Raw genomic sequence first — 18,987 nt, forward strand, 5'->3', positions numbered from 1 at the left:
TTCTTTGTATTTTAGCCATTTCTATCCTTACTAACAATAATTCTCATTTTTTCAAACATATTTTTGTTTAATATGAAGAATATATAATATTAATGTATGTTCAAATTTTTTATAAAATTTATAAAAAATTATATATTTTTATTTTTTACTATTATTTAATTTATTAGATAATAAAAATTACTTATTTACCAAGAGGAAATGCAATTCCAATATATTGTTTGAAAATTGGTTTAATATTGTGGTCAAATCAGTTATTTATATTATAGTATATATATTATTTATATATAAAATATATTTTATTTATTATTTATTTATAAATATGTTACTTATATTGCATTTTTGTAAACTTTTTATGTGATGAAAATAGTTGAAAAAATATTTATATTTTTTGTTTTTATTTTAACTATTATATTTTTCTTTTTCTTTTAATAATTTATTACTTTTCTAAAAGTTAAATAGGATCGTATCATATTCGTATATCTGATATCTTGATCAGATTCGGATTCGAATCAATATTTATGAGATCTGGTCAAATCTTTGGATCATATCAGATTTGAATATACCCTAATTCAAAACTGATATGATCTGTTTGCATCCCTACCAAATCACTTGCCTACAATGACCTAGCTAATTAAATGATTGAACCATTTGACATGGTTAGTCGGGTCATGTGTTATACATTAATGCTCTTTATTTTTTATCCCATTTCTATCATTAATGAAAATAATTCTCATTAATCATGCTTTTTTATATGATGAATATATAATATTATCGAATGTACCAAAAATTATCAACAAATTTCTACATTTTCTAGAATTTTATGTATTTTATTATTTAATAATAACATCCATTTGACATGGATAGTTTAACCACTAACCCATCAGTTGGATGAAAAAACCATTTTGCTTTTTCGGTTGATTTTAAATCATGTATTCCATTTTCATCATTGGTAAAAGTAATTCTTATTTTCACATTTATTTTTGTTTAATATGGTGAATATATAAAAATAGAATTGTATCAAAATGTTTTATACAAAACTTATGTTTTTCTTTGAGCTTATATATATATATTTGTATGTATGTATGTATGTATGTAATATTCGTTACTTAGTTATGACATCGTAGATTGACCCATTTGACCTGGAATGTTAGATCGTTAACCTACCTACCATCTAGATATGGAAATGGTTTCATTTTCAAACTGGTTTGAAATTATGCATTTCATTTATCATTGATAAAATAATTATTATTTATCATACTTATTTTTGTTTATATTATTAATATATAATATTATAGATGTGCCCAAAATTATTTCATATTTTTTGTACTATTCTATTTTAAAAAATATTTTTAATTATACATCATATGGGTTAACCTATTTGACCTGAAAGGTTGAACCACTAGCCCACCCCCTAGATAGGAAGATGGTATAATTTCCCATCGGTTTAAATTGTATATTTGATGTCCATCATTAATAAAATTATGTCTATTTTATCATAGTTATTTTTTAATATGACAAATATATAATAATAGAAATGTGTTCATTTTTTTTCTATATTTTTTGTATTTCTTATATTCCTAAATTTGTATTATTTATTTATAACATCATGAAATTATTTGACCCAAATGGTTGAACTACTTACCCACGACCTATATGCAAAATATGATTTCATTTCTAGGTTTATTTTAAAAATATAAAATTTCATTCTATTAATAATTATTGTGTATGGATTTATTAGTGGAATTTAATGATGATAAACAAAAGTATTTTTTATATTTCTAAATTTGTATTATTTATTTATGACATCATGAAATCATCCATTTGACCCAAATTGTAGAACTACTTACCTACCACCTAGATGAAAAATATAATTTCATTTCTATGTTTATTTTAAAAATACAAAATTCCATTATATTAATAATTATTATGTATGGATTTCTTAGTGGAATTTAATGATGATAAACAAAAATATAAATGTTGGATTCAATGAGAGAGAATGTGATTTATTTAATGACTTAAATGTGAGACTTAATGAGAGGTAATTGAATGTACTTAATGATATTCTTTTAATTACATTTTCTACCCTTTCAGTGGAGATGAACTAAATTCAAGGGGAGGGGTATTTCAGTAAAGAAAAACTATAGAAGCCAATACCTCCTCATTCACACTTTTATAAGTAGTATAGATATATATATTAGCAATAAATAATGTATAAATATGTTTTAGATATGTTATATGTATTATTTTATATTTAATTTATGTTTTTTAATTCAGTTTTTAATTTTTTATTTATAAAAATATTAAAATTTAAAATTTGAGGCTAGAAAAGGGTTTTTTTCATGAAAATAGTAGGGGGCACATAGGTCTCGAAAAGTTGCCCAAAATAAAAAAAGAATCACCCCAATTAGACATCAGATTGCAAAACTATGGCCTTCGAAAGTTTGCATGCATTGAGTGTACAACTCGTGTCCTGGTCACCGAGTCGAATGGATTAACAGTCAAACCGGCCAAGTCAAATGGTTCTTGACCAAGTCAACGGTTTTTGACTGTCTAACAGGTTTTGACTGAACTGGACCCAAAATCTTATTTGAATGATGGTTCAAATGGTTTGAACAATCAGGTCAACAGTGAGTTGAAAACATTAGTTTAAATTGCTTTTATGCAAGGGGTGTACGTGATTTCTTCAATTTTTGTAGTAAGGCTCAGTATTTATATTATTTTATATTTATTTGTACTATACATATTTATATTTATATTCTTTCCAAACTAAGCCTTAAAATACAAAAACATATATTTTGTATTTCTAAATCTTGTTACATATTTGTATTTATCCTCTTTCCAAACTAAGCCTACGCTTTAGTTGGAGGTGTCAATATCAACAACCACTGCATCAAACTAATGGACATATGAGATGGGTAATGTTCTCGAGAGGCCTTTTCATCCTCCTCATTTTTTATTGGTGAAAAAGGGATTGATTTCATGAATTTGGCTAATTTGGTTGGCAAAGAAAGGAGGGATGCTCTCTTTGTTGTTTTATTCACAGAGGGAGATGACATTCATTGTTGTTGTTCGGGAAAAACGAGAGTAGGAGAGATAATGAAACGAGGAGAGAGGGAGAGATATATGTAACGGGGAAAAACTTTAGCTGTTGGAGGCCAATAGCCTATACTGTTGAGAGAATTTCTGAAAATGCCACGTTACCATGAGAATGGATAAATTAATAATTACATCTTAATTTATTTTGACTAAAAACCAAAGCATGGGCATGAATAGGTGAACTGCCCAAAACGGGCCCAGCCCAGAAACTGTCTCAACAGCCTATGTTGTTGGGCCCCAACAACCAAAGTTAACCCTATGTAATGGTGGGTAGTGGAAGCTTTTTGGCTTCTTTTTGGAGGAGAAATTGAAATTTTGTTTTTTATGATTTTCATTCTTAATTTCAAGGAAGGAGAACGGGAGGATTCTCTGTTCTGATTTTTGAAATCTCAATAAGAAAGTTATAATAAAGAGAGGGGAGGAGCAGATGGGAATAGGGACGCACTCATGAGTCATGAGGGGAAATTTCTATTTTGAAAAAGATAAACGATTGTTGGAGCCATTTTTAGGTGCTACTAGTTCAAGTATTTGAAAATCCTGACTTAAGACTATTAACTGTTCTTCTGTTTTCTGCTTCAATATTGCAATCGTTTGGTTGTTTCAACAGCAACAATTGTAGAGGGTGAATGAAACCCTAAAACGATGGGAAACCATATGTTGAAACCCTAATTTAAGTTTCCGCAAGTCATTAGTGGCGCTCCAATGGGTGCGAAACCTACTGTAACAAATAACGTTTCTCTACTTTGGGCACTATCGAGCCATTTCTAGATACTGGATTAGTCGTAAGTAGTGAGAGAGAGAGAAGTGGGAGATGGGGGAGCATGGGTATTGAAGTTGGGGAGCAAATGAATCAAAGTGTAAAGCATGGTTTACCCTAGAATCGTCATTTTGGCCAAAAACTGTTGATTTGGTCAACAAATCGCTGACTTGGGCGGTCGAATCGTTTGAACCGTTCAAACCATTCAGTGGTTTTTGACCGTTTTTTTTTTTAATTTTTTTGTCAGAATGGGTTGTCCGTTCGATTCAAATGGTCAGATTGTTCTACTTGAGAACTGGACTCCTGAATGATTTTTTGTCTGATTTGGTTTTAAAAACCATGATGTAAAGAAACAACATCAGTTGACTCCTAGAGAGAGAGAGAGAGAGAGGTGGGGGATGGGAGTAGGGGTGATCATGGCCCGGGCTGGGCTTTGCACTTATGATAAGGGCAAAGAATTTAGGCCAAAATACCAAAAGAAAGTAGATCGATTTTTTTTTCATTCCCGAGGAAGTGCATATCTTACCCGGGTCTTCTTCCATACTGGTATGAAACAATAGTGTCATTGGAGTAGATACACGAATCACTTTAAATACAAGAAGCCGAGTAGGCGGATTGGTCCGAGTGGAGAGAAAAAAAAAAGATTGAATTGAAAATCTTTCCTGGAGATATCCATTTTCCTGGAGAAACAGATAAGATATCCCGGCGGTACCAAATCGAGGCAAACTCTGAATACTAGATATGAGAGCTTAAGCCTGGTTTTGGGCCTATAACATAAGCCCTAGCCCAAGTCTACACGAGCCCAGGCGGGGCCGGGCCTGATTCTTCACCAATGTCTTTCATATATAAAACATTACAAATGTATAATATTTTATATTAAATGACATAACATGCATATAAACTTTTATTTTATATATTATATAATATAAAATATTACATATAATATAAATTATATATGTCATGTTATAATATTTATATATAAAATATATAATATAATGTAAAATAACATATGTATGTATACATTATACACAAAATATGTAAGTTTAAATGTATGCAGGCCGGGCCAGGCTTGAAGTATTAAGCCCAAGCTCGGCCTAAAATTTGCGGGCTTGATGTGGGCCCAGGCTCGGGCCGAGCCTGAACACAAAACCCAAGCCCAAGCTCAGAATTTCAGGGCCAGGGCAAATTGGGTTGAAATGATCACCCCTAGATGGGGGAGCGTGGCTTTTGAAGTTGGGGAGACAACGAGTCAAAGTGTAAAGAAATAGCTTGACTCCTAGAGAGAGAGAGAGGGAAAATAGAGAGATAAATTTACAAAAGGGTAAAATGGGTATTTAGAAAAATATTGATGCATTGGTCTAACAATTTTCGTTTGGGTCACTGATGGAAGGGAGGTTTTTGTCAATTTCTTTAAAAGTTCAAGTGAGATTTTTGTTAAAATAAAACTAAAGGGGAAGTTTTTAATTATTTTCATAAACTTTAAGGAGGTTTTTGTATTTTGCCCAAATAAATAAATTTACTATAGGATTAATGACAAATACCGCCTCAACTTTCATTTTCCACAAAACCCCCTAAACTTTCACTTTGTGATAATACCTTTCTCCCTTAGAGTCATGTCAATTTTCAAATGTATTTTTATTCAATTATTTAAAAATTTTTAAATTTTCAAACTACATTTATCTATTTATTTGAACGATTTATTATTTGATTAATTTTCAAAATACAATGTTCAAGTCCACTTGGTTGCTCCAATACATCCTTGCAGATTTGTGACTGAATTCAATATTAATGAAATAGTAAAAGTTTGCTTATGATAAATATAAATTTATGGATTCATTTTGGTTTTTCTTGATTTGTTGGAAAAAGGAGTGGATAATTGAAGAGAGATATTCATGTCAAACGAAAACTTTTTTCTATGCTAATGAAATGATTTTCCATTAATTTGTTTTCTTTATAAAAAATGAAGGTACTTTTGATCAATTAAGGTTTAAGAGACTTACGGGTGTACTTTCCGTCATAAGCTGTCGAGTTTTGACTGTGTATAATCGATAGGGTAGAGATTAGACATTTTGAATGTGAAATCTGCATTGTGCCTGTCCGTATTTCTCCGAAACTTTTTTTTTTTCCTTATGCACCAGTTTTAATCAAGCGGTTATCGATGTCAGCAGCCACAATCAACCACCCCGTAAAGATAGCCTGCTAAATGAAGGAGAGGACCACAGAGCCATCCTTGATATGAAAGTTAACGGTGATCCGAGACGCAAAACAAAACCGTCGCAGCGCCAATCATCGAATTCCAACATCCAACGTGGTAACTCCTACTGTTCAACCCGCCATTCCTCCAATCCAACCTCTCCTCCCTCTCTGTATAAATCTTGGGTCCGAGGCCGACAGTTAAAGTCTTGCAGTTCCTGATCAGGAATTTTCAAGTAACCCACACAACAACTTGCTTGCTTTTCCTTCTGTCATTCATCTTATTTACTGTGTTTTTTTTTTATTCTCTCATATCATCGCTTTCATCGATTTTACTACTTCCTAAGTCGCATTTGTCCTGGATAGGATTTGCATCTTGATTGGTTGGTGCTAAATTATTAGTTCGCTTTCCTCCATTATCTTTTGCTTCTGTTTTCTATAGGTATGTAGTGTTTGACTTTCTTTTCTTTGGCAGGCTTATCTTTATTGCCTCTGACTTCTGAGAGTGCTAACAGTGTTTTCAGGTCAGTAATTTTGTTCGTTTATGCTCATGACGATGTCCTGGACTTGGAGGAACATAGTTTCTCTTTCTTTCTTTAAGAATCCCAGTGGCACCCGCCAGGTTGGTTGGATCCTTGCTCTTAACCAGTAGGTTTATAATATATGTATGGTTTGTGTGGTGATGTTGCTTGATATGGGAGGAATAAAATATTGTCTGTGTCTGCAACTCCGCTTCTTTGTTGGAATTTATGGATTTGTCTTGTTTGGTGTACATGTACAGATGGCAAATGACAAGTTCTTGACCTATGAGAATCTGAGTGTCCGTCGATGTTGGGACGCTATGCCCCTTCCCTGCTCTTGACTTTGGACTTTGATATAGTTGGTCTTTTAGAACTACTTGAAAATTTTGTACAACATGAAGTTTGGCACTCACAGTCTTATTTGTTTTGCTTGTGCCTTCTGGATATTTAGCCATGCAGATTTAGGAAGTATCCGTGTCGTTTATAAGTGATTTTTATGAAATGAAAGGAGTTGAGAACGGTTAAGGATCTATAAAGAACATGTTGAATTCTCAATATGTATTATTTCCGTTATATTTCTGCCTCTTTATTGAGAAAACTTCGGTTTCTATCCCTTTTACATGGAAACAGAGTTCATCCCAAACAAAAATATGATTCTAAGGGTTTGGTTACAGTAACTTAAAAGGCATTTATCACCTTGTTTTAACCCAAAATGTGTGGCATACGCTGTTGTTTCTGGGGTTATTATCTGGAGGATGACAATGGTTCCGATTACAAGGAGCTATTTATGGTCGTGTGACATATATTTATGTCTTCGAGAAGCCTTAGAAAGTTGTTAGAGGAATGATTGCTGATACTGTCAAGCTTAAACCAAAAGAGGTGGTGGACTTATAGGTCTAATCTAAGGGACTAAGCATTAATTTGACCGGATGATCCATTGTAACTCTGTCAGCAAATAAATTAGAGAACAACAATACTTGGGCTTTAACTTGGTGCAGCTTGACTTAGAGATATGTACTGAGCTAAAGTCCTGGAGAAACTGAAAGAAGCTGAAACCAGATCATGGATTCCATTAAATTAATTTGCAATAAACATAAGAATCTGCTGGAAGCTGAACAGCCATACAACCTTCTGATGAAACATAATAGCTAGTTGATTTCAGAAATTACTTGTTATGAAGACCAATCCTTGATTCATTTTAGTTTAGCTGTTAAATATTCAGATTTCAGACAAATCCCTGGTTTCAATCTCGTAGATAATAAATTAGTTACTTATTTATTAATCCTAAGAAGCTATGGCTACAAGCAGAGAGCTTATGTATCCGTTACATGAATTTATAACTAGGATTGAATGATGAATTAAAAGAGTTTCTTTTAAGTAGTTTGAGTTTTATGATTTCTTGGTCATAGAATTCATCTTTCACAACCTAGTGGCTTCTTGTTAGTTCATGTTCAGATCTGAAATCTTTACTAGCATAAGAAGAAATTCGTCCCTCAAATCAAATCCATACAGAAGTCTAGTGTTTTGAAAACTATGCACAATCAGAAAGCCATCTTGCTTATTTCTCTTAGTCACCCCACTAGGATATAGCACCCCTAATTTACTCTTATATATTTTGTCATCATCTCTCTAGTAGCCTTATTCAACAATACCAACAGAACTCTGTTTTTTGAATAAGTCACAAACTTAATCTAACCATAGTGACCCTACTCTGTCACATATGAGACTTAAATTTCTTTGAAAAATTAAAAAATGTAGACCTTCTCAGGATATCAAATTCAGTTCCATTATGTTGCAATGGAATTTATTAACAAACCAACAAACATGAGATTGGAATTACAGAATTCAGTTTTTTTTTATTAATTCAGAAGCTGATTTAGAGTGAATTCATACAACATCCCAGGGAGAGGCGCAAGCTGAAGTCCCTCCTTGAATCTTACAAGTAAACTAGGAAAGAAAAACAGGAATCACAGCTGAACCCAACTAATTACAGAATTCAGATGGTGTTACTGGTTCAACCAGACCCATGAGTTCAATGGCAAGACTTTAAATTGATTTTGTGAGAACTCAATAAGTTAAAATAATTGCCCTGTGTTAACATTTGAAATGTACAATCTTGGTCAAATACTCAAATTGTATTTGAAAATAGAAAAATCTAAAACAACGGTCTATCATAACCCCTAGTAGTAGCGTTCTCTTTCAAATGGATGTCATATTTAGGAAAAAGCATTGTTAAACTTGGCTTCAAGGATTCTGTTAGGTCTTGATAAGAAAAGAAACTGATTTGTGGCTTGGAGCTTCCCTGTGAAAATTTTGGTATTCCATGTGTGGGGCTCACAAGTCTCTTATGTGCCCCACCATCCTAGACGGTCTTTAAAGGACACCTAAAATGTGGAAATAAGATGATTAGTGTAAAGTTATTGAACTACAATGTTTGGGGTTGTAGAGAGGTAATTTTGTAATTTTTTAATAATTTCTATATTTTAGAGATTTTTTAATTTTATTTGTGGTAGGTACTATTCAGTTTGACTGGCTTTTAGAGTGTCTAGAAGTTGAAGGAAGTATCTAATGGCTGTCTGGTCACTTGTGCAGTCCACAAAATTCTCTTGGATCTTAAATTGGAATTATTTCTTTAAGGTTGTTTTTCAGGAGCCAAAACTTTGTCTCTTTTCTTGGTTTCAGCGTCTTTTGAAAGGTTTTAAGTTACCTATCCAAGAGGCCAACAAGATCTTGAGAATCCAATGTGATTAAGAAAGTTATGACCATTTTATTAGCAGGTTATCAATGGGTATAGGATTGAGTTTATAATTCCTATTTTCTTTGAGTCTTATTTGAAATAGGAAAAGGAGTTGGGCATCTGTCTTCCTAGACTTTATAAATATGCACTTTTTAAATTCTCTGGTAGAGAGCTTTGATTATGGGTTAAGAATTTGAATAAGTTATACTGACATGCACCCTCTTTTCATTTTTCCATTTTCTTTTATATTTCAGATTTGAAACCCTTCTATTTCTCCTTTATTTCCCTTATATAATATCTGAGTTATTCTTTATCCACTGGTCACCACATATATCCTAGCAGAACTTTTCTCCTTCTCATAGAGACCTGTTTGGCATGATACTGTGTTCTAACAGGAGAGAGTGAGGGAGATCCAGCTTGGTGCCCATACTGTACAATCCCATGGATACGAAGTTGCAAAGTTCCACAGGCATGACTGGATTATTTTGTTGCTTCTTGTAGTGATAGAGATCACTCTGTACGTCATTCATCCATTTTACCGCTTTGTGGGGAAGGATATGATGGATGATCTCAAATATCCACTGAAAGACAATACAGTTCCTGTTTGGGCTGTTCCTGTAAGTTTATCTGTATTCTTTAGTATAGTAAATATAGTATGAATTGATATACAGTTCCCTATATCCATTCTGACAATTTCCTATATCCATTCTTTCCTCGATGACCAGATGTATGCAGTGTTGTTGCCCATTGCCATATTTACTACCTTCTATTTTCATAGGAGAGATGTTTATGATCTGCACAATAGCATATTAGGTACCATTTTTCTCATCTTCATTATTAATAATACCTTTCTTAGTGTAACCATTTATAATAGTCAATTTGGTGATGCAAACTCTGCAAGAGCAGGGCTATTATTCTCCGTGTTGATAACTGGGGTTATCACGGATGCAATAAAAAATGCAGTTGGTCGGCCTCGACCAGACTTCTTCTGGCGTTGTTTTCCTGATGGAAAGGATGTATGCTTCTCTAAACTACAAATTCTCTTATACTTGGCATTGTTAATCTTTTGTGTGTATGTGTTTTGGCAGTAAGTTTTATTTTAGCTCACACTTTGAGTACGTGATAAGAGCATTTCCTAATATTTAATTTTCTTAGGTCTACAATGAATTGGGAAATGTAATTTGTCATGGAAAAGCCAGTGTTATAAAGGAAGGGCATAAGAGCTTTCCTAGTGGTCATACTTCATGTAAGCATCAAACTTCATGGACCTGTACTGCTTTAGCCATGTGGCTTTCTAGTTTAAGTTGACATTGGAAAAAGATTACATATTTACTGATAAATGGATGCTTTTTAATTAGAATATACAGAGTATCTTTAACCCTTCAAACTGATGTTTTCTTTATTCAGATATACACATGATTTTATCAACAATTAATCTCTTATCATATACTGATCACAACTAATATAGGCTTCTAAATCAGAAAAAAAATGCAAATATTAGTAGTTGTTGTTGTTTCTCATTTTCACATTATTTTTTAGTTATTGTCTCAAACAGCTCCTTGTGCAGTATTCATCTATAGTCTCTCCACCTCCAATTTGTAAAGATACAAGTTTCAAAGATTTCAAATTCCCTTTCAGGGTCTTTTGCAGGTCTTGGTTTTTTGTCATTGTACTTATCAGGCAAGATAAAAGCATTTGACCGTAGGGGCCATGTGGCAAAACTATGCATACTTTTTCTTCCTCTGCTTGCGGCTTCTCTTGTTGGCATTTCTCGAGTCGATGACTATTGGCACCATTGGCAGGATGTTTTTGCTGGAGGCATCCTAGGTTTGTACTTTGTAATAGTATGGTTTGTCATCAAAGTGTATCTAAAGCTGCTTGCTAATGTATTTTTGTGCTTACCTCATCACTTTTGTTTGCTAAATCTCTGTAGGCCTCTCAGTGGCAACGTTTTGCTATTTGCAGTTCTTCCCACCCCCATATCATACTGATGGTAACATTTTTGAACTTTTCTACATTAATCAACATAATCTTTCTGGATAACTACTTATTTATCTGTCTTCAGTCCATAGAGCTACTTACTATCATGAATTCACTCATTTATGTTATGCAGATTTGATCATATTCCCATCTTCTCTAGAGCCAATATAAACAGCCAATATATATCTATACTATCTTCTTAAAAACCATAAATGTGCATTCAGGCCACGATATTAGTTTATGACCCAAAGATTTCTCATGTGTAACTTTTTGTGATAAATGCTGGTTATAATTCTTGGAAGGGTTAGAAATCAGATTTGACATGGCCAAACCAGGTTGAATTTTCAAAAATTTTCTAACCCAACCCCATAACCGGTTTCCCGATGATTTTGAAATCTGAAATTTCGGAATCGATCTTGCATTGAACTGGACCAGATTTGAAGCCAAAATTAAAACTGATCACACCTGATACGGAGACCACAAAAACGCAACTCCCAGAGTGGTAGTTCACACCCAATATCAGTCCCAAAATCGGCCTCAAACTAAAGATGGCATAGTGTGTATGCAAAGTTGATTCAATAACACTGTTTCAGCAAAAATTGTTCTCCAACTTGCTTGGATCGAATTGGCTTTGTGAACCTGATATGCCCTGATGTTTTTCTTGCAAAAACACAATCGAGGGCTGATAGAAATCAGTCCCTAACAATGCTGGATCGAATTAGGGTTTCTGGGAAGCAAGGGAGAAGATGAGAGAACAAGAGAGTGGAGAGAATTAGCTGAATTGGACTCTCCCCCATTTCTCCTTTATATAGAACACTCTCCTAATCTAATTAGGAGTTTATCCAAATCAAATTTGGATCAAGACTCTATCTTTAATTGATAAGAGTTATCCTCTTAAGAGGATAATGTTCCATATCCAAATCCATGCCCATTTTCAACCCAAGTCACATGACAACTTATTAGTAATGGGCCTTATGCCCATTTTCTCTAATGGTTCATGTCCTAAGGTGTTGCATGACCACTTTGGGCCTAAATATTGTATGGTGTGGGACCCATAAAAGTCTCTCACAAGTCCATATAGGTTCAGCCCTACTTCTGGAAGAGGTTAGGCCAAATTCACTGCTTGAGATAGTGAACCCCTGACCCAATCAACTTGGGCTTAGTTTGAGCCCAACATTTACACCTAAATGATCATTGAATTCAGCCACTCTATGAAGACCCAAGGATAATAGACTTATGTATGGTAAATCTCATCAGGTAATTAGCCCTGTAATGGTCTCTTACACCTAACCTCTCAACCCATAATCATCAGAACACTACCCACAAGGAAGGACATTTTCCCTGACTGCAAAACATAGTGTCACACTCTCTGCTCGGATGGATCCTGGGATTAAAACATTTTGCAAACCTTTTTCATAAAATAGTAATATAACATATAGATACATTTTGCAGATTTCAAACATAGTTAAAATCCACTACCGGCAATTTAGGTTTCCATCAGAAAGTGTAAAGCTTGATATTCACTTTGTCTGACAATGGGGTGATCAAATCACTATGATCACCCACTCAAGTAATTTCCCAAACTGTTCCAGCATGCCCAGGTATTTGACCCTTGATGGATCTCACTGGTTGGCACATCAAGTACGGGGTTAAGTGCAACTTTCCAAATTTTCCCATCTATCTCCAAGGTCTAGGGCATAACTGGAAATTGGTTTGGGTTCAATTTTCTTTTAAACACCCACTAGATGTGCTTGGGGTCTAACCCTAGCAGTTGAGACAAGCTGCTCCACCAGTTCGGCAGCACACCATTGTCAACCTTGTTAGGATAAACTCCCCAAGTCTATCCAATGGTTGAGAACATTCTAAACTAACACGAGTCTCATAAGTGTCCAACCTAAGGAGTATTTCACATAAAACATACCAATTAGAACATGAAACAATTATGTACTTTATTCATTCACTAATAATGTTTTATGTACATCAATCTAATTGGAGCTAAGGGCATACACTAACAATAATTGCAAGTTATGTGGTATGAGTTCATAGTAATACAGAACTACAATCACCATTAAAGAGGAATTACCACATATGTGGGTCCTACACATTATTCCACATGAACGACGACGAAAGTGTTCATACCATGAATTCAAATGGCTAGAGGTGTTCCTTACTGTAGAACAATGTTAATTAGAAGTTATGTGAACTCAAAGTATAGGAACTTTTAAGGAATTTCTAATAGCTAACTTTCTTAATTTAGGAAAATGAAGACATTGATACTCATGTGAATGCTCTCTAACCTTTTAGGTTCCATTTGTTTTTGGTGCAATTCCATTTGCACTAGTACAAATGCATGGGAGTATAAACAACAAGACTGTAAATTCTGGTTTACTTTCGCTTCAGATTTTACTTTATTTTCTCTACATTGAAAAAAAATGAAACAAGTAGGACCTAAATGAAAGTAAACCAGAATTTTCACTCAACTCATTTGCATTCCCATACTGTTGCACCAGTGCATTAGAAATGAAGTTTCACTACAAGTAAACAAGGCCTTACTGTTTGTCTAGATGTGAAGTATTAGTTGAATTTTCAAAGAAAAGTCAGTCAAGTGTAAAATGGGTCATTGTTCAGCATTGGATGCTTTTTGAGTGTGTTTGTCAATAAAAGAGGCACCTGTTTTGTGCTTGGGAAGAAACAAAAGCTACTTTTATTACCAAATTTTCGTTATTCCTCATTTTTCTAAAATAATGATATGTTTTAAAATAGGAAAGTTAAGCAAAATACATGATATTAAATGAAAATAACAGCAAGGATATTACTATGTTTATCCTTTGGCATTTTTATTGTATTGTGTCTTTCTAATATTCATACTCATTTGGATCCACATATTTGACCATGACTTGTTCACAGATCTCTAGCTGCATAGATGTTACAAATTAGATACTCTTGGTCTTTCCATTACGTATTATTACTATTATCTGCATAAATTTGATCATAAATTGTTCTACTTAGATGAGTCTTGTTAGTTTTGTTGTTTCAAAAGTTTCATTTTTAGGCCATCTAAACATGAGACAAACTTATAGTGTATGCACTTAAGAAGCCCAAGCAGTTCCAGTCTTCCAGATTTTTATTTCCAGCATTTAGTTTTCCATGATAGTATGTCCTCACTAGTTCCTGTGTTATTTGATCATTTTAAGTTGTCTTTTCCTAAGATTGTTTGTATGCATAAGTTGATTTTCTAATTACATGTATGACTTTCTTCAATTAATAGTTGCCTAGGGATGGCAATTTCACCCGTCCCTATCAGGTACCCAGATTCCTCGACCCCTCCCCTCCCCCCCCCCCCATTGCCTTGGTGGGGATGGGGATTGATGGTGATACCTGATCTGGGACAGGGACAGGGACCGGGATGGGAAGTGAATTCCCTGCCCCACCCCAACCCAACTTATATTAAACATATATGTATATATTAAATATATACATATATAATATTATTTATATTATATTTAAAAAAAAATCTCTTATATTAAGTAAATCTATTTTTTAAAAGTAATTTTAATTTAAAAACTTTGGGGATTCAAGTCCCCAATGGGAACCCATCTCCATCGGGGATCATGGATGGAGATTTGTTTCAAAGTCGGAGTTAGTGCTAGGGAATAGGGTTCCCACCCCATTGCCATTCTTATAGTTGTCATCCCACTTCACCATTTTTTCTAATCCTAACAAAGTGAGTCAACTAAATATATCTATGTTCTTGATCTGAAAACTTTTGCTCTGTTTGGCAACGTTCTGCGAGAACGTTTTGCACGTTCCTAGTGTTCTCACAGAGCAAAAACGTGTTTGGTACAAGAAAAACAAAAAAAAAAGGTGTTCCCATGTGAGAGCAACACCCAAAGAACGCATTCTTTGGGAGTGAAAAAATCGACGCTCCCAAAGAACATGTTCCCAAGGAATGTGCGGTTCCCACAACGTTAACCCCTATTAACGAACACGTGTTAACGACTCCCACATGAGAGAAGGGGTATTTTGGGTATTTCACACTAAATGATAGAAAGAAGCCCTACCAAACATTTTTGTTCGATAGTGAACTCCAACTTGCCGCTGCAAATCTTAGTGGAGTTTAAACAATCTCTAATCGTTTTTACTGCCATCTGAGATACCACTTGTCCGACTTTCGAAGACAAAGACGTCCAAGAGTGCGAGAGAGGAGTTTAACTACAGACATTCAAGCTTGTGTAACTGTATAGAGCGGTGTTTTGGTGTGCTGAAAGCAAGATTTCTAATCTTAAAACTCATGCCATCATTTTCTTTGAGAACACAGTGCAAGATAGTGGTAGCTGCATCATGCATGTGTGATTCACAATTTTGTCTGAGATGAAATTAAGAGAGATAAGATTGATGATGATCTTTCTAATGAATATGGGAATGATAATCTTGAGGTGGAAGAAGATCCAGATGATGGACATCAGCGGTCAATAATGAAGTGAATGCAGAAAATGTGCTGGAAATGGTAGAACTTCAACGAGAAATTGCAAATCAAATAGCTGATTCAATAGGATGGCCTAGGATATAGTTTGATTTCCGTTTATTTTGCATGGTTTGGTAAATGGGTAGTGTAACAATGACTAGTAGAATGGCACTTTGGTTATGAATGTTGGTGGATTTGCAAAACCGATGTTAAAAAATAGTTTCATTATCCAAAAACTATTTCTGTTCCTGTAGAACAAAAATTCGTTCTTGAAGAACAATTTTCCAAATGTATTTGTTACTCCTGAAGAGCAAGAAATAAAATTCTTGTTCTGGAACAGGAATTTCTAAAAGAACAGGAACAGGTGGGAACATTGCCAAACTGGGCCTTTATTTCTCTTGTGTGGAGATTCTGTCCTTTACCTGCATTTCTATATCTCAGCCCCCCTCCACCCACTAAAGAAAAATAAGTATGCTACCTAGAGGAGGAAAATGATGTCATTGATTTTCTTGTGAGTTCTGAAAAGGAGTGTAGTTTTCTCACTTTCTTTTGAAAGAGCTCAAACTTGAACCTGCAGTTATAATTGAGTATTTGCCCGATCTTATGATGAGCATTGATATTTTCCGCTGTCATCTTAGCTACTTGGCATGGGTTGCAGCCATGTATTCATGTTCCCACATATATCAGGCATGTAAATCTCTAGAAATTACAGCATATGGACATGGTCATAAAATAAATATTAAGGGGCATAAATAATTCAAAAATGTATTTAATAAAATAACTATTTTCAAGTTTTGCATCTAATTGGATATTTATTTTCTTATGGTGCCTTTCTAACATTGCCAAGTGCTAACAACTGTTGTTGAATTTGGCTTGGATCATCAACATGTTTAAAGAGGTATACAATGACTAGACCCATTAGTTTTGAGGTGGTTTTGTTGGTGTGTCAACTGGTCATCAGTTAAGGTCCATATTGCTTGCATCATTAAACAGTCAGTCGTTGTCTAGGATTCAATCACATAGGACCACTAAGCAACAACTGGTTGAGTACCAATTTGTTTTCTAATTTTTTTTTACTTGTATGTGTTTATATATAATTATTTGAAAACGCCATTTTCTGTCAAGTATTTGTGATGGCAATTGATTAGATGAGAGAATGTAAAATAGAAATGAGGCAAAATAAAAGGGAAGAATGGAAGAGCTTTTGTAGGTTTTCTGATTTGCTTTGTATGTTTGAAAAATTTACATAAATAAAGGGGTCACATCAAACAGGCAAGTATATTTTCCCTCTGAACAATAAATAGCCTTCTTTTTTGTGTTTGCAAAACTGGTATGTTTATTAAATGCTGTGAAATGTAGCTAACCAGTCTGAAGAATTGCCACTTCATCAGGCCTAGGCATCGGGCTGGGCCCCTTTCAGAATTTAACAAATCCTCAACCCATGATTTACAATCTTTATTAGCATATATTTGAGATTGAATTATTTTATTTCATTTATTACATATAGTCAACTAGTCAAATCCTTCGCAGCAAATACAGTTAGTTTTTGGTCAGCCATTCTATCACCCCATTGACAGCACTGCTTTTATGTTTGCTGATAAAACTGCTTATTTTGTCCAATTAGAGAACAACTCAATATGCAACTAATTCATGGTCACAGAAATTGATCTTTTCTATTAGGGAATGTCCATAACCCTTTGGCACACAATACATTTATTTATTAAGGAATTGGTATAAAGATAGTTGAAGCCAAGATGATGAGTAATGAGTACTCAGATACTGGATTAATTTGCCTATTATTTTATATGTTTACTGATGTTCTAAAATAATCCAAGATTTGGTTCAATTAGTTAGCCTCTTAACCTTTTCTCCTGCAGGTTGTAGGCCTTATGCATACTTAAGGACATTGGAAGAATTAAATGGCTGTGAACAACCAACCAATGCAGTGAACACATTAAATGTGCATGCTGTGAGGGTAGAGACTGTGAACCAACAAGTTGAACAGAACAATACTGAGTTTATGGGATTATCTAGGCCAAATGATTCTAGCATGACATTAGATGAACTGGAATCTGGGAGGAGGTAATTTGTACATCTTGTAATTTGTTTATCTGCACCTCCTTCTTGATGTGCTGTAACTATACTAGTCTCATGTAAATGTATTGACACAAATTCCCTTTTTTAGTTGCTCCTCTCTTCAGAGAAAAAGGCATGCTTAATAATTAATTCTAGATGTATTTAGCATGCATCACCAAATCAGATAAAAATTTATTCGTGTGAATCAGGATATAACTTGTAATGCCATTCAAATCAGCAAAAACTTCTGCATAAAATCAGAGGTACCAATATGGGAGACTGGCAATTTTCTCTCTGAGTTTTTAGAAGTAAATGTTGGTTTCGCAAAACATGTTTCTGTTTTCCCTTGTAAATAAAAACAAACTTTTTTCAGTTCTGGTGCCTGGTTTGGTTTCAAGTGGTCATGCTCCAGTTTCAATTATCATTTACCTTCATTGTCAATGTTAATATGATAGTTAATGTATTATTAAGCTCTAAGAAACACAGAGGTCGGGAAGAGATGATGCTGCCACTCCTGAATGTCTAAAGATGATGATTGTGGCTGTATGAAGAAGCATACTGAAGTGTTGCATGGATATGGGCACAGGAATCAGAATTCACTGCATATTGATTGATATGGATGGCCAGCTGAGAAAATGTGGATCTAGGTACTTGTGCAAAGAAAATGTGTTGCTAAAAAGTGGGATCTTGTGTTTTGCCATTCATATGCCATGTTAAATGGTAAATAAATGTAGACTACCATCTTTTGTCATCTGGAGGTTTTTATACAGGGAAAGGTGAATTAGCAGTGCATGACAGATACTAGTTTATCTCAAACAAGGGTAAGAAAAGAACAGATAGGTTTGAACATTAAGAACTCATCATCAAAGATGTCTCTGAGACAAGATAATCCCATTGGGGGGAGTCCATGCAATGCTTGCAGTATGGGTAGGCTGATAGTTTGGAAAATGTCGTTGTTATTCAGATCTGATGTGAATACCTTTTTTATAATCCATTAACCAAACAAAAGAAATAGCTATTCTAGAGAATAATAGGCATTTCAAATTTGCAAGTTGGCTCAGTTTGGAAAGAGTACAAATGCAAATATGTACAGTACAAATATGTACAAAATAATATAAAATACAAGGTTTTGCAGTCTACATATTTGCATTTGTATTCCTTC

General features: G+C 34.2%; 1 protein-coding gene across 7 annotated transcripts; it reads left to right on the top strand.

The window, feature by feature from the left end:
- Positions 1–5,907: 5,907 nt before the first annotated feature.
- LOC104613307 (lipid phosphate phosphatase 2-like) lies at positions 5,908–18,571 on the top strand. Of its 7 annotated transcripts, none has more exons than XM_010281077.3 (11): positions 5,908–6,282; positions 6,413–6,488; positions 6,562–6,668; positions 9,700–9,921; positions 10,030–10,117; positions 10,268–10,320; positions 10,460–10,550; positions 10,943–11,131; positions 11,238–11,297; positions 17,627–17,831; positions 18,297–18,571. In XM_010281077.3, exons 3-11 carry the CDS (start codon positions 6,591–6,593, stop codon positions 18,349–18,351), a joined length of 1,041 nt encoding a protein of 346 aa, XP_010279379.2. In that variant the 5' UTR covers positions 5,908–6,282; positions 6,413–6,488; positions 6,562–6,590; the 3' UTR covers positions 18,352–18,571. The 7 variants fall into 7 exon arrangements, with proteins under 7 accessions (XP_010279379.2, XP_088759722.1, XP_088759721.1 ...); XM_088903596.1 differs by having other exon boundaries at positions 5,914–6,282; positions 6,571–6,668; positions 10,211–10,320; positions 18,297–18,564; XM_088903594.1 differs by having other exon boundaries at positions 5,915–6,282; positions 10,211–10,320; positions 18,297–18,563.
- Positions 18,572–18,987: the final 416 nt, after the last annotated feature.

Source organism: Nelumbo nucifera, chromosome 4 (genome assembly GCF_055504915.1).
Source record: "Nelumbo nucifera cultivar China Antique chromosome 4, China Antique-T2T, whole genome shotgun sequence".
NCBI lineage: Eukaryota > Viridiplantae > Streptophyta > Magnoliopsida > Proteales > Nelumbonaceae > Nelumbo > Nelumbo nucifera.

Coding starts and splice junctions, on each gene's coding strand:
- LOC104613307 (XM_088903596.1), top strand. CDS start 6,591: ATGCTCATGACGATGTCCTGGACTTGGAGGAACATAGTTTCTCTTTCT. Junction 10,321..10,459: donor GTTTTCCTGATGGAAAGGAT/GTATGCTTCTCT, acceptor TAATTTTCTTAG/GTCTACAATGAATTGGGAAA. Junction 11,132..11,237: donor TTTTGCTGGAGGCATCCTAG/GTTTGTACTTTG, acceptor AAATCTCTGTAG/GCCTCTCAGTGGCAACGTTT.